This window comes from Triplophysa rosa, unplaced genomic scaffold (assembly GCF_024868665.1).
Source record: "Triplophysa rosa unplaced genomic scaffold, Trosa_1v2 scaffold8_ERROPOS2389207, whole genome shotgun sequence".
NCBI classification, from domain to species: Eukaryota; Metazoa; Chordata; class Actinopteri; order Cypriniformes; family Nemacheilidae; genus Triplophysa; species Triplophysa rosa.
The window spans coordinates 58,521-73,349 of NW_026634905.1; the positions used below are offsets into that span (position 1 = coordinate 58,521).

Genomic DNA, 14,829 nt, shown 5'->3' on the forward strand with positions numbered 1-14,829 from the left:
GTACGCACATTGCGCCTCTGCTTGGACCGCACGCAGAGCCGCAGGAGCTCTGAGCAGCTCTTTGTCTGTTTGGAGATCAGCATGGAGGGCTGTCTCAAACAGAGATTGGCGCACTGGATCATGGACGCCGTCACTACGGCGTACCTGTCCTAAGATCGCCCGCGCCCACTGGGTGAGAGCTCTCTCCACACGGAGTATAGCCTCCTCGTGGGCACTGGCTCGAGGCGCCTCTCTGGCAGACATCTGCAGAGCTGTGGGTTGGGCTACACCCATCACCATCGCAAGGTCCTTCAGCCTCCGCGTAAAACCGGTATCAGCTTGAGTCTCGCAGGGCATCAGGCAAGAACGGCGGCCGGTAGGGTGTACGCCTATGACAGTACCTTCCCCCCTTTCTTCTAGGTGGGTCAGCGTACTAAATTAGCCTCCCTTCTTCCCCCACTGGGCGAAGAACAGGCACTCCATCCATCACTAAGCAAGCACCTCCTGCGTGCGGGCTGGGCAGAGCAGCCCTGCCCCTTAGGCAGGGTACCAACTGAGTTATCCACAACATAGCTCTAACCGGACCTAGTGCTACCGGACGTTGTAACCCCCCAGCAGGGCGGTTCCGTCTGATGTATCCTCATGATTGGTTCCCACCTTGGTAACCCATGACCTTCCGGCAGACTCCTTCAGTCCGCACTTTCCTCCCATGAGTTCTCCCCTAACGGTGAGACCATGTTGGTATCTCCACTAAACTCCTCCCTGCGGTAGGAAGTGGTCTCTGTAGCGCAGCCCCCATTTGAGGAAGTAGCGCTTACCCAGTGGCCTTACGGTACAGGGTGGCTTCTCGCTGTTAGAGAAACAAGGCCGCCGCCTGTGAGGCCAAAGGCAGGGGCCTTCCCACCTTTCAAGAAAAGCTCTGGGACCCCCTACCTACCTACTGGTAGGTTACAATTTCGCGGTAGCGTACGGCTGACACACCCAGGCCAGTCACCGTCACTTCGCTAGAGATTGTGACAGGGCACAGTGTTGTGGCGTTTTCCATAGGAACCCCATCTGTCGGCTCGACACAACGTCGAGAGACCGACAGAAAGGGAACGTCTTGGTTACGGATGTAACCTCAGTTCCCTGATGGATGGAACGAGACATTGTGTCCTTCTTGCCACAACACGTGCTGCCCACTGCAGCAGTCGTGAGAGGTCTCAGGCTCCTCAGAACAAAGGTGAATGAATGAGGCACGCCGTCTCCCTTTTATTCCCGGATATACAGGGGCAGGGTCCGGCATGCAAATTTCATTCGCCAATTTCATTGGCCTTTTCTAAGAAGTCGGAAGCGATTGGTTCTCAAGGACGAACCCCATCTGTCGGCTCGACACAACGTCTCGTTCCCTCCATCAGGGAACTGAGGTTACATCCGTAACCAACACTTTATACAACGTTATAAAGATTTGCTGTCAGTGATCAACCAGTGTTTCCCCATGTCTCGTCTCGACTCAACAAAGACAATAAAGCCCATTATAAACACGACATTTGTTGCCTCTAGTTGGAACATAATTACAGATTTTTAGGACTTACAGTATGTTGTCTTTTTTCACATTTCGTGTGTGTCTGAATTTGCAGATCACAAACACACGACAAACTCAACTCGCGTTAGTCCGTAACAACGAATTTTACAATGAAAATATACTTACAGGATGCGAATCTGAAGCGCCAGACTGTCCTTGCGAAGCTGTAATAAAATTGTCCCACTTTTTAACCAAAGCTTTCGTGCACAGCCGGCGTTGATCTCTCCCAGGTTCATGAAGCAATCATCTGTGAAATGCGCTGCACACACTTGAATATTCGGATTGTACTGTTCTGGAACAGTATTGTAAATTAAATGTAACCATTCGTTTTTAGTTGTCTCATCTTTTGGAAGGACAAACAAAGAGGCTTTCTTTTCGCAATGAAACACACAGCGTCTCAACGACATGGCTGCGGCGGCGATGATACAATGAGATTTACATGTACGCCCACCTTACTTGCGTATACATTTGGGCGGTCTTAATCAAGTCATACCACGAAATGACGTACATTCATGGGGGTGTGGTTACACAAGGCATTTCAGGCAGGTCTGGGTAAGCATTCGCTATTAGATAGAATGCATCTTTTGTTCCGACACTTTAATTTTTGCAATTTTACGTGTCTATTACATGCATGGGCAACTTATAATACACCAAAGACACAGAAAAACACATATTCGCACCATATGACCCATTTAACTCTGCTCCAAGGCCCTGGTGACTGGCATCAGTCGTGAGAATGAAGGGTCCAACCAAAATTACGGGTAAGCAAGGACATCAGACATTGTTTCAGCTTGATAACTGCAGCTTGGCACTCATTACTCCAGATGAAGGGTTCACTGGCCTTTCTCTTGCTGCCCATAAGTGCATGCAATGGCTTCGCTGTTTGATGAACCGCCTGTAATAGCTTGTGAATCCGATCAACTTCCTCACTTCTTTTACACTCTTGGGGACAGGCCATGTATCTAGAGCACTCACTTTTTCATCGTCGACCTTGATTCCTTCTGAGGAGATTAAATGACCCAGAAATTTCACCTCAGATCTACCTCACCTCAGTCCAAACGGGGTAGTGGCGGGTGTCTTCTTGCAATCATTTTTCACTTACAGCTACCTGGAAATAGCCAGCTGTCAGATCTAGGGTGGAGAAGAGTTGAGCATTACCTAGGGTGTCCAGTGATTCTTCTACTCTTGGAAGTGGGTATGCATCTTTGCACATGACAAGGTTTAATCTCCTGTAGTCACAGCAGAAATACACAGAATACACTACCATCTTTCATCTTGACTATTACCGCTGGTGACCCCCATGGACTTGAACTTTTCTTAAGTATGCCTTGGCACACAAGATCTTGGACATGTTTTCTGAATTCCTGAAACACTTGTGGTGGTACTCGCCGGTGTCTCTGTTTAATTGGTGGAGCATCACCAATGGGGATGTCATGCGTCACTTCTTGTGTGTACCCGTAATCATTGTCACTCTTTGAAAATACATCTCTGTATTTTGTCAAGAACCTCTTTAATTCCTCGCATTGTGTGGGTGTGAGCCCTTCGTAGTTTACCTGGAAAGGTACTGGAAATTCTTCAAAGACTTCATCAGCTTGGATGTGCGTCACCTGTTTGACATGCACCATTCTATCCTCCTCTTCAAACTCCAGCATCTCTTTAGGTAACACCTCTCATGGTTTAGACACGACTGCCACTCTGCATCTTGGGGTAAGTCTGATGGCTCTCTCACTTGAGTTCATTACACGGATAGGAACTTTACCACCCTCTGTTCTCGTTAACAAGTTGGCCACTAGTAGGCCCTTAGGTAAACTTGCTTCAACCCTGGGCTCAAACAAGACTTGGCGCTTCACTTTAGGCTGTACTCTACAACGGCCTTCAAATACCCTTTCACTCAGAGGAGGGATGGTGAAGGTCTGCTTTCCACCAACTTTGACGAACCCAATCCTGCCATCTGGACTCAGAGGTTCTGCTTTCTCAACACTGGCAAGCACTCTCCTAATCTTTGCTTCTGGCTGTTGTCCATTCTTGTTGATCTCCTTTACACCCTCTCCTGTTATGAACAACGACTTCAGCTCACTGATGATATTCATTCCAATGATCCCGGAAAGCCCTCTCATCTCTTTGCCGTCTGGGCTGGTGTCTGTCTGCACTTCCCTGAGAGAACTTTCCCCATGCATTCCACATCAGCTTGCAAACACCCTAGGAATGTCAAGCCCATTTGCTGCTGTTAGTCTGACCCAGTTAGCAGATGAGTTTCAGTTCTTGCTCCCTGAAGTACCTTCTGAAGTGTGACTCTGTAATTGTGGAGACTTCTGAACCTGTGTCAAGTAAGCAGTCCGTCTTAACACCAGCTATTTTAACATCAATTGTTAGGCAATCTCCAAAGGCTCCTACTTTCAGTGTTTCAGTTGCTTCATCAGTCCATTCAGCAGTACGGCTTCTTATCATGGATGGTCCAGAGCTGGATGCCGATGAACCAGCGGGCAAGAAATGGGTCTGACATGATCCCGCCTTCCTAGCAGTTATTTCTCTTGTTCTGGCCGAAGGGATCATGACAGACCCATTTCTTGTGTTTTGTTTTGGAAGCACATTGATCGTGCCATCGATTTTTCTGTTCAGTCTTGTGTGTTTTCTGTCTTGTGCTGGACAGTTTGTTATTCCACTGCCACGTCTTGTTAGTCCCGTAAGTTCTTTAGTTAAAAGTTTAGTTTTTTATTTTATCCTGTTATGTTCTGGTCTTGTTTTCCCCCCTAGAGGGATTTTTATGTTCAGTCTTGTTTTCATTCCGTTTTAATAAATGAGTTTTGCTAAACAGCTGTCTGCATCTGGGTTCTGCTTCATGCACTTCATGACAAATACTGAACGTTACGTGCGGTTTTGCGCACCATTTACACGTGGTATGGAGCAGGTGTACATTTCTTTCGTACCAGCTAACATGTTGAAAATATGAACATTTTCGTGAATCCGAAAACGTTAGAATGACTTCATGAACGATTTACACAAATACTGTATTTGTTCTGCTTGTGTTTCATGAATGAGACGCATTGTTTCTTAATAACACCACCGTAAAGAAGTACTCTCAACTGACCTACTTAGACAGCCAACCAGGAAGATGTTTCCAAAGCCTGCTGTTGGATACGGTTTGTGACACTGTCCATCATTCTGTGTTCTCTTGCCAGACACAGATGGATCTTTAATTGAGTAGTTTTATTATAATTTATAATTATAATTTTAAATCTATTATTTGAACACATTTTTATTTGTAATATTAATATAAAATTATAAGCTTAGACAAAAATTATATGCAATCTATTTATCAGAAGTGAAATGAGGTACAACAAAACTTGATTTGAAGTGGTTAGAAAGTTAAGTGGTTAAAGTGGTTAGGAAGTATCGCTTCTCAATGCACTGCTGTTTCTTGCATAATGCAACACATCTGCAAAAAGTGAAGAAGCACTCATGATGCTTATCCCAAATGGATTTTCAAAATATAATAAAAGGCAGAGCCTTTTCCTGTTCTGACACAAACTCTCCCACTCTGCCTTCATATGGGAATGGCAAAGAGGACAGTGTCACTTCTGCTTCTGCTGTTATATGGAGCTTGTGTCACAGCTCAAGTCTGCAGAATGCTGAGCCATCCAGTTCTGCCATTACTTTCTAATGAAAGAGACATCAACATTGGGGCAGTTTTCTCACTCCATCGAAGTGTTGTGTTAAAGATATATCCTTTCACTTCCAAACCAGAACCAGCAAAATGCATCAGGTCTGTATAAAAAATATTTTTGAAAGCATTTTGAGTACAATATATTATTATAAACTCTGTTAAAACACATACAATAACAATACTATTCTGGTAAAATATGATAATTCTTTGCAAATTAAACTGTAAAAAGACTATTTTTATTTTCACAGCTTAAACTTGCGTGAGTTTAAATTTGCTCAGACTCTGATTTTTGCACTAGATGAGATTAACAACAGCACACAACTGTTGCCTGGTGTCACTTTGGGCTATAAAATATATGATGCCTGTGGCTCTGTATCTCAGACTGTCTTATCAAGCATGGCTTTAATGAATGGCTATGAAGAGACTTTGCATGATGAGTCCTGTACTAAACCACCATTTGTTCATGCCATCGTTGGAACATCAAGCTCTTCTCCCACTATTGGTATGGCCTCTTTAGTAGGTCCATTCAGCATCCCTGTTGTAAGAACTCTTTTTTTCTGTCACACATTAAATTAATTCATGATAACCTGATCCTCTTTAGGAACCTTGTTTCAATGAAAATGTAACTCCATTACAACTGTAAATATGAAAAGTACTATGTCATGTACATTATTTGTATAGCAGTGATAAATAGTGGAGTAAAAACTCTTATTTCTCGTTTTTTGCAGATCAGTCATTTTGCCACATGTGCATGCCTGAGTGACATAAAAAGATTCTCATCCTTCTTCAGAACAATACCCAGTGATTATTACCAAAGCAAAGCTCTGGCTCAGCTTGTCAAACACTTCGGCTGGACTTGGCTTGGAACGGTGAGGAGTCGCAATGACTATGGTAACAATGGAATTGCAGCATTTGAAAAGATGGCAGAACAAGAGGGGATTTGTATTGAATACTCAGAGGCCATAACTTTAACTGATCCATAAGAGCAGCTCCTAAAGACACTGGAAGTTATTAAAAAAGCCACAGCCAGGGTGGTGGTGGCTTTTATCTCATCTGCAGATTTTATTCCCCTCCTGAAATTAATAGCACAAGAGAACATCACTGGGCTGCAGTGGGTCGCCAGTGAATCCTGGATCACTTCTCAAGTTATAGCCGACAAAAAAGAATTCAGTTTTCTCACAGGAGCTGTGGGCTTCGCTGTAGTGAATGCCAAAATCAATGGCCTACGAGAGTTTCTAGTAACTGTGCACCCTGATCAAGAACCAAAAAGTGAACTTTTGTTGGAATTTTGGGAAACTGTTTTTCAGTGCTCTTTCAGAAACACCGGCAGTGGGACACGTGTCTGTACTGGCTCAGAACGCTTAACAGAACTACAAAATGAATATACTGATGTATCAGAGCTGCGCATAGCAAATAAAGTGTACACGGCAGTGTATGCTATCGCAAATGCACTACATAATTTAATAAATGATGTCAAATCTGCCACCAACATCAGCAAAGGAGATCTGCTCACACCACAAAAGGTGATTAAGAGGGAAAAACAATTAAATTAGAAAAGTCAAACTGAAACCAATTATGCTTGTGTTTATTCTCAGGTGTTGGAGTATATAAGAGATGTAAATTTCACTGTCAAAACTGGTGAAAAAATTTTTTTTTTGAGGGGTGATCCAGTGGCAAAATATGATCTGGTGAACTGGCAGCCTGCTGAAGATGGAAGTCTGCAGTTTAAACTTGTTGGTGTGTATGACAGCTCACTGCCTTCAGAGACACTCCTTCAAGTTGATCAAGAAATCATGGTATGGGCTGAAAACAGCAGACAGGTATGTCAAAATTAAATCAATGTAATATATTAAGCAGAGTTGGCATAAATTCTGGGGGAAAATAAACCAAGCAACCGACTATGCAATTAAAATAATCAAATATGGGCCTTATTTGTTGATACTGTATCTTTTCACAGGTGCCTGTGTCTGTGTGCAGTGAGAGTTGTCCTCCTGGCACCAGGAAGGCTGTACAGAAAGGAAGACCTGTCTGCTGTTATGACTGTATTCCATGTGCAGATGGAGAAATCAGTAATGAGACAGGTAAATCCTAGTAGCCTACATGCTAGTAATATTGTAGCCAGAGACAGCTGTTTATTCAAATAATCTCATTTCAATTCCTTCCTCACAGATTCTAGTGACTGCTTTCCTTGTGATTTGGAGTATTGGTCCAATGAAAACAGAAACAGATGTGTATTAAAAGTCATTGAATTCCTTTCCTATACAGAAATCATGGGGATTGTGCTTTCTATTTGTTCTGTCTTTGGAGCATTATTAAGTAAAATGGTATCTTTTGTGTTTTATCTTAAAAAAGAAACACCTATCGTGAGAGCCAACAACTCAGAGCTGAGCTTCCTGCTGCTCTTCTCATTGGCTCTGTGTTTTCTCTGTTCACTTACTTTCATTGGTCGCCCCACTGAGTGGTCCTGTGTGTTACGTCACACAGCGTTTGGGATCACTTTTGTCCTCTGTATCTCTTGTGTTCTGGGGAAAACAATAGTTGTGTTAATGGCCTTTAAGGCCACACTTCCAGGAAGTAATGTCATGAAATGGTTTGGGCCTGTACAACAGAGACTCAGTGTTGTTTCTCTAACTTTAATACAGGTCATAATTTGTGTGCTTTGGTTAACAATATCTCCTCCTTTCCCACATAACAACATGAACTATTACAGAGAAAAGATCATCCTGGAATGTCATGTAGGTTCTGATGTTGGTTTCTGGGCTGTTCTTGGTTATATTGGTCTGTTATCAATCTTGTGTTTTGTTTTAGCTTTTCTGGCCCGGAAGCTGCCTGATAACTTCAATGAAGCTAAATTCATCACATTCAGTATGCTCATATTCTGTGCTGTGTGGATCACATTTATACCAGCTTACATCAGTTCTCCTGGAAAATTTACTGTAGCCATGGAGGTATTTGCTATGTTAGCTTCGAGTTTTGGTTTGTTATTTTGTATATTTGCCCCCAAATGTTACATAATTTTGTTAAGACCTGAGCAAAATACAAAGAAAAATATGATTGGAAAAACATGAATATGAACATGAACATGCAATTTGACAATGCTGAAATAAAATGAAGCACATTTCTGTCATCAACACAAGTAAACAACATAAAATTAATAAAATATGTTTCGTTTTTTCTTTTGTATGGCTTAATAAATCTTTCAAGCACAAATGTAGTATGTGTGGTTCTGGCTTGGCAGTCTGAGGTTCATGACTGGAAAAGTTAGAATTTTATGGTCTTGACAAATATCAAAATCACACACACTATAGTGACTGTACAGTAAATGCATGAATATACAGGTCTTATCATGTATATTATGGTGGCTACATATAGCAATACATCTGTTAGGGTTGTCTGACCCATGAGTTCTGCTCTTCACAGGCTGTGGCAGGCTCTGCAGTGTAGGACGGGTCAGGACTGGACACAATGGACTCTCACTGACCATCTCCATCACTGCCATATTCTGGACCTATGTTGTCTATTGCCTAATTAAAAATGACATAGATTTTTTGCATTTAAAAACAAGTGGAAATGCAATTTAATAGCCTTTATGTATATTATGTAACTTTACAATAACTTATTTTGCAATAACTTCATAAACACTTCTGAATGGAGAAAAGTGTTTTGTAAGGCAGCTGGAAAAGTGCTAAGGTTTGTAGTGTTGGGTCACAAAACAATAAAACCACATTCTTTGCTAGATCCTGAGGAATGGTATCCTGCCCTGTCCCTAGGGGTTGCTGATACCCAGGTACTGAACCCCCTCTCCTAATCACATATCTCCCCTTCATCTCTTCAGGCCCTGAGTAATGGAAATGTGCTTACACATACTGTGTATATCATTTATTGTCATGTTGTGAAGACTTGATCATCATGTTTGGTATCATTTTAAAGGTCATAATGCGATGGGTAGAAGGGTCTAATTCCTTCAAACCTAACAAAGAGTGTATTAGAGCTTTTTAACTTTAGGAAATAAATTGCACTCCTCTAAGAGGTGTGGCTTTCTCAGGGAATCTTGTTTACAGATAGATTGCGATCCCATTTGGAGCTCTCTTCAGTCACGAGAAACCAAACAAACTAAATTGCACAATGACCATTGAAGTTATGACTCTTTGTTTCTGTCATGAATGAAGCACAGAGACGGCCCAGATGCGGTAAACCAGACTTTATTTACGGCACAACAAAAACAAGGAATAACTACCCCACCGCGGGCGTTTCTGCCTGCGGTGGTAAGATGTAGTATAGTTCGTGGATGCTGCAGTAGCGGACCTGGTGAGAAGAGAAGATTCCGGAAGGAGTCGGGCACGGTGGTGTGGGAAATATTATTCAGAATATGAGTATGAAGTAATTACTATATAATCAATAAGTGAATTTCATTAATAATCATTGCATTGTGTTTGTTTAAATGTGTTTGCTGTGTTGCTCAGTGAAAAGTTTTGTCAAGCATTAGACTGTTTGTAACAGAAAAACAGGAAACTAGCTTAACCGCAGGAGAGGAACTTACTGTGTGTACGTGCAGAATCATCACAGCTCGTTTTGACGAGTCTAACCAACTAACACACACACAGAGTTATGAATTAATCCATTGCATATGTTTTAAGTATAATCATGAGTTTTGATGTGTTTTATTGAACCATAGGATTAAGAAGCAACGCTGCATAATCAAAGTATTAGATGATTGAGTGTTTTTTACTGAAAGTATTTTTACATGTTGTCTTGCGATATGAAACTGTCTCGAGGGGGCACTTCCTTCATAGCGAAGAGAAGTGTTGTAAGAACATGTTTTACAGAAACTGGTGAAGGAGAGACGGAGTCAGGAGGACGTGGTGTATAAAGATTGGCTAATAGAACGGGCCCACACTAAAGGGAGAACACCCGAAGATAAGAACGACGTCACATACTTATAAATATGGATGTTAGAAATATTGTTGGTTGTTGGCTTTTTGGGAGGTCTGTCTGGACACCCCAAGACTTTGTTACTTTTACATCTGATAAATAAACCTTATATTATTTTGAGAAACGTCTCTTCAAATTTTGAACATGCAGGACTGCCTTAAAGTCCAACAATTGGTGACCCGTGACGTGATTTTGAACTAGACATAGCACATTTGCAAGTGAGGGAACAGAACGGAGTCTGGTTCAACACACAGGTCGACCTAAAAAAACAAAAGGTAAGCAAAGCCTGTTTATCAATTCTGCTATTGAATATACTCAAATTGTGTGTTGAACAGATGAACATTCCTGTAAGAAAAAGATACTGGTAAATACGTAAAACACAGGTTTTAACAAATCAGATGTGAAAAGACTTTGAGGATTCTACGGGTTGGAGGCCCTCGATTTAAATAAATCGTAAATTCTACGGGTTGGAGGCCCTCGATTTAAATAAATCGTAAATTCTACGGGTTGGAGGCCCTCGATTTAAATAAATCGTAAATTCTACGGGTTGGAGGCCCTCGATTTAAATAAATCGTAAATTCTACGGGTTGGAGGCCCTCGATTTAAAGATATCGTAAATTCTGTCGGGTTAGAGTCCCTCGAGTCGGCGAACTCGTAAAGGAATATTCCAAAATTGTTTGTTGTGTGTTAAATGTTAAGAGTTGAATGTGAATACTGATAAAGGCGATTGAAGAAAAGACGTTGCGTCACAGAGACTTGTTGAGAGACTGAGACGTTGCGTCAATAATTAAGTGACTTAATTTGGAAAACTGGTCACAAAGACCACCTTATACTATAAATTGGAATACATAAGGTTGTAAAAGATTGTGAACAGTACAATTGTGTGTAAAATGGCTGAATTTCAAAAAGAGTGTGATGGGTACGGGTGTCAACCAGTATTAGTGCAATGGCAAAAGGTTAAATATATGTTATTAGCACAGACTGAGCCAGAAGACGGAAAGAAAAGACAGAAAGAGATTGATAAATGTTGGATAGCGTTGTGTGATGATCAAGGGTGGGGCAGAGAGGAAAAAATTGTGACTCCTCTTGCACAAAAAATTAGAGAAATGGAAAAGAAAGCCCATAATAAGTTACGTAGACATGTTGAAGACAAAGACAAAGTTAAGTGGTATAATGCAGGAAAACACAGCAGTGAAGAAGAAAGTTTAAAAAAAGAACTTGAGGGTATGGACTAGAGTGGCATTAACGGCTACAGCACTCAGCACACAGAAAGGACAAGGAAGTGAGAAGATAGGGGAAGTGAACAGCTCAGCAGCCAAAGAGAGAAAGGAAGAGAAATCAGGAAGCACTCAGGCTATACCATCAGCTCCTCCTACTGAGAAGACCCGTCCCAACTCATTATATCCAGACTTAAGCCGTCCTCCTCCATATGATTCTTCTCATCAGCAAGTGGTAGTAGAAATAGCTGGGGGAGAAGTAGATGTTGATTTAAGTGCCATAACATACACAGTAAAGAGATTACATCAGGAAGTTAAAGAATTAAAGCAGGATGTGAAGGAAGATAAATATAATGCAGAAAGACTGAGGGAGCAGTTACAGCAGGGACAAAGGGAACTATCTATCTCAGGAGAACCGTTACAACCTATTGAACTAGTGACTGAACAGAACATAGCTTTAAAAGAAGTTCATAGAGGCAGGAGAACAGCACCAGCAGTACTAATACCAACCACATCACCATTGATTACATTGACAGATGTACCTATTCCATCATCACCTTTTGTTACAGTACTGCCAAGTCCAGTGAATACACCCAGACCGCGTATTCCACCACCAAGCCCATACCCAGAGTACATGGGAGAGCATGAGAATTCCATGAGGGTCCGAATTACAGGTGATATGACAATGGAAGGGCCAATCAGTAGCAGAACCAGAGCACATGCCCAAACCGGCATGGGGTTCCCAGATAATCAAAATCTGGATAAGAATCCATTGCTACATGCACAATTGCAGGTACCTCAAATACAGGCACCGTTGATGCAGAGACCTGGAGGGAATTTGCAGTACCAACCATGGTCACACAGTGATATGACAGCGATAGCAAGTAAGTTGCCACCCATCACCTCTGGAGGCAGCAGATGGCTAAGTAAATTAACCATCCTATGTCATGGAACTTGTTTGGCTTTGGGTGACTTGAGATGCCTGTTGGGACAGATACTGACAGCCTCGCAAATGCAGAATCTGGAACTCGAGGCTCACACAACACTGGACGCAAATGAAACACCATTTGCAAGGGTAAGCACCAGTGTGGGCGGAGCATTAAGGCGCTTATATCCTGTACCACCAACTGTGTACCAAAACATTAAATTCCGTATCAAACCAGGTGAGACTGGAGCAGCCTATTATTTTCGTTGTGCTGCTGAATGGGAACAAATGGTTGAAGAAAATAGTCTAATTAATCCGGTAACAAGAGACATATTCAGAACAGCAGTCATGACAGGAGCTCCAAATGGAGTTAAACAATCCATGGAGAACAACCCAGACATTCCAGTTGCAACTAATGAAGTATGGGAAAGACATTTAGTACACCACACTGATAGGGCTGTAGAGAGGGTCAGCAAAGAAGAAGAAGAATTAGAAAAAGTCAAAACACAACTGTTGAAATTACAATTAGAGAAGGCTAAGAGTGAGGGAACAACAAAAAAGACCAAACAAATGTCACAACAAGCAACTAATGCACCCCAACCCATAGACCCATACCAAGGCCCACCTTACAGTGGTTCTCCCTTTGGAGGACCCAAATACCAACATCCATTTAACAACCAACGTTATGCCCAAGGCCACAATCGTAGGCAGGGATCCCCTTGGAGAGGAAATGGCCAAAGACAGGGAGGTCAAGGGAGAGGGGGGCAGAACGGGAATCAGTGTTATGGGTGTGGCAGAAATGGACATTGGTTCAGAAATTGCCCAGAAAATGAGTCACAGACTCAAGGTCAGTATAATGGTCCACCTGCGGGGGGATGGGGTCCCCGAAGAGGTGGTACCAGTGGTCGTGGCAGGGGACCACCCACCCTAAACAACCCAGGGCAACACTTCTCGTCACCTTCCAACCTACAGGCGCCTGTGCACCCAACATGGGGCCCGGAGGGTGGGGCGGAAGAATGTTGAAGGGGCCCACAGAAAACCACCATGAGAGGAATGGCTGAACCTCTCATGGACATAGTGGTCAACAATCAACCACTAAAAGCTCTGGTGGATACTGGAGCTACATACTCAACTGTTACGACTGGCACGATTGACAATAGCGATCTGACAAATCGCACAGTTGGAGTAATGGGGTTTTCTGGTGAGGTAGAAAAATGGCCTATGACAAAATTGTTAAAAGTACAAGTTGACAAACAGATATTGACACACTCATTCCTGTACTCCTGTAATGCACCCATTCCCCTTTTAGGAAGAGATTTATTGATCAAATTAGGAGCAAGTATGCTATGTTCACCAGAAGGGGTGATAGTTAAGTTTCCTGACGGTTCACAAACAAATTGTTCACTTTCAGGTCACACAACAGACAGTCAGTGGATGCTGACATCATGTGGTGAGTTGGAAGATGCAGATATCTATTGGGTTGAATTAGATCTCAGTGTAGCCCCAAACAGTGTAGTATCTAGGTATAATGAACATCGCCAATGGATCACAAACATAGACATTTTCCTACCACCAATTGACCCATTACACTGTACCTTATTTTATGATAGGAATGACACAACACAATATCAAGATCTTTTTCAGGACATTGAAGACAGCAAATGGGTGATCCAGGGATCTGGCATCATGGTAGGGAAAGAAGGAGTAGTCACACCTGTCAACTTAACTGAGGAACAAATAAAATGGTATGAAATGTCTGACACAGCTGTACCACACATTTCTTTGGCATTACATCCAAATCATGAAGCTAGGGAGCTAGGCAACATGACTAAGAGACTATTAGCAACAACAGACTGGGAACCCACAGAGAGAAGGGGTATCCTTTATTCTGAGACACAGAAAGCATATTGGGTCCAGGACCCAACAGAAGACACAGGAATTTTAACACACAAACAGATTTCCAGATGTCATGGCAGGGAAAGAACTGATGCTGAGGAAGCACAGAACATGATAGATTCATTACCAAATGATTTATGGTCTCAGGGACCAACAGATGTAGGATTTTGTAACATTAAACCTGTAAGTTTCAGCATAAAAACCAATTCACCCATTTGGGTCCCACAGTATCATAACAAACCAGAGGCAGAACAAGGTGTAGCCACCACTGTCGCTGGACTACTGGAAAGGGGAGTTATAACACCCTATATTTCAGATTGGAACACACCAATTTTTCCTGTGCCAAAACCAGGAACTAACAAGTACAGATTGGTACATGATCTAAGAAATATCAATTCCATTGTGGTAACACCCACAATGACTGTGCCAAACCCATATATTTCATTATCTACCTTGACACCAGCACATCAATGGTTCACATGCATTGATTTGGCAAATGCATTCTTTTGTATTCCAATTGCAGAGGAGTGCAAAGCATGTTTGGCTTTTACATACAGGGGGCGCCAGTATTCCTATAACAGATTACCTCAGGGATTTATTCTATCCCCAGGAATTTTTAATCATGTTTTGAAACAACAGCTACAGGACTGTA

General features: G+C 42.3%; 1 protein-coding gene across 2 annotated transcripts; it reads left to right on the forward strand.

The window, feature by feature from the left end:
* Positions 1-5,422: 5,422 nt before the first annotated feature.
* Positions 5,423-8,610, forward strand: LOC130551311 (extracellular calcium-sensing receptor-like). Of its 2 annotated transcripts, none has more exons than XM_057328881.1 (4): positions 5,423-6,730; positions 6,868-7,027; positions 7,165-7,288; positions 7,377-8,610. In XM_057328881.1, the coding sequence occupies exons 1-4, from the start codon at positions 6,675-6,677 to the stop codon at positions 8,273-8,275; spliced, it is 1,239 nt and encodes a 412-aa protein (XP_057184864.1). In that variant the 5' UTR covers positions 5,423-6,674; the 3' UTR covers positions 8,276-8,610. The 2 variants fall into 2 exon arrangements, with proteins under 2 accessions (XP_057184864.1, XP_057184865.1); XM_057328882.1 differs by having other exon boundaries at positions 6,879-7,027.
* Positions 8,611-14,829: the final 6,219 nt, after the last annotated feature.

What these genes read in the sequence shown, in the direction of transcription:
- LOC130551311 (XM_057328881.1), top strand. Translation starts at nt 6,675, where the DNA reads ATGATGTCAAATCTGCCACCAACATCAGCAAAGGAGATCTGCTCACAC. An exon ending in GGGCTGAAAACAGCAGACAG is followed by an intron (nt 7,028 to 7,164) that starts GTATGTCAAAAT and finishes ATCTTTTCACAG; the next exon opens with GTGCCTGTGTCTGTGTGCAG. An exon ending in AGAAATCAGTAATGAGACAG is followed by an intron (nt 7,289 to 7,376) that starts GTAAATCCTAGT and finishes CCTTCCTCACAG; the next exon opens with ATTCTAGTGACTGCTTTCCT.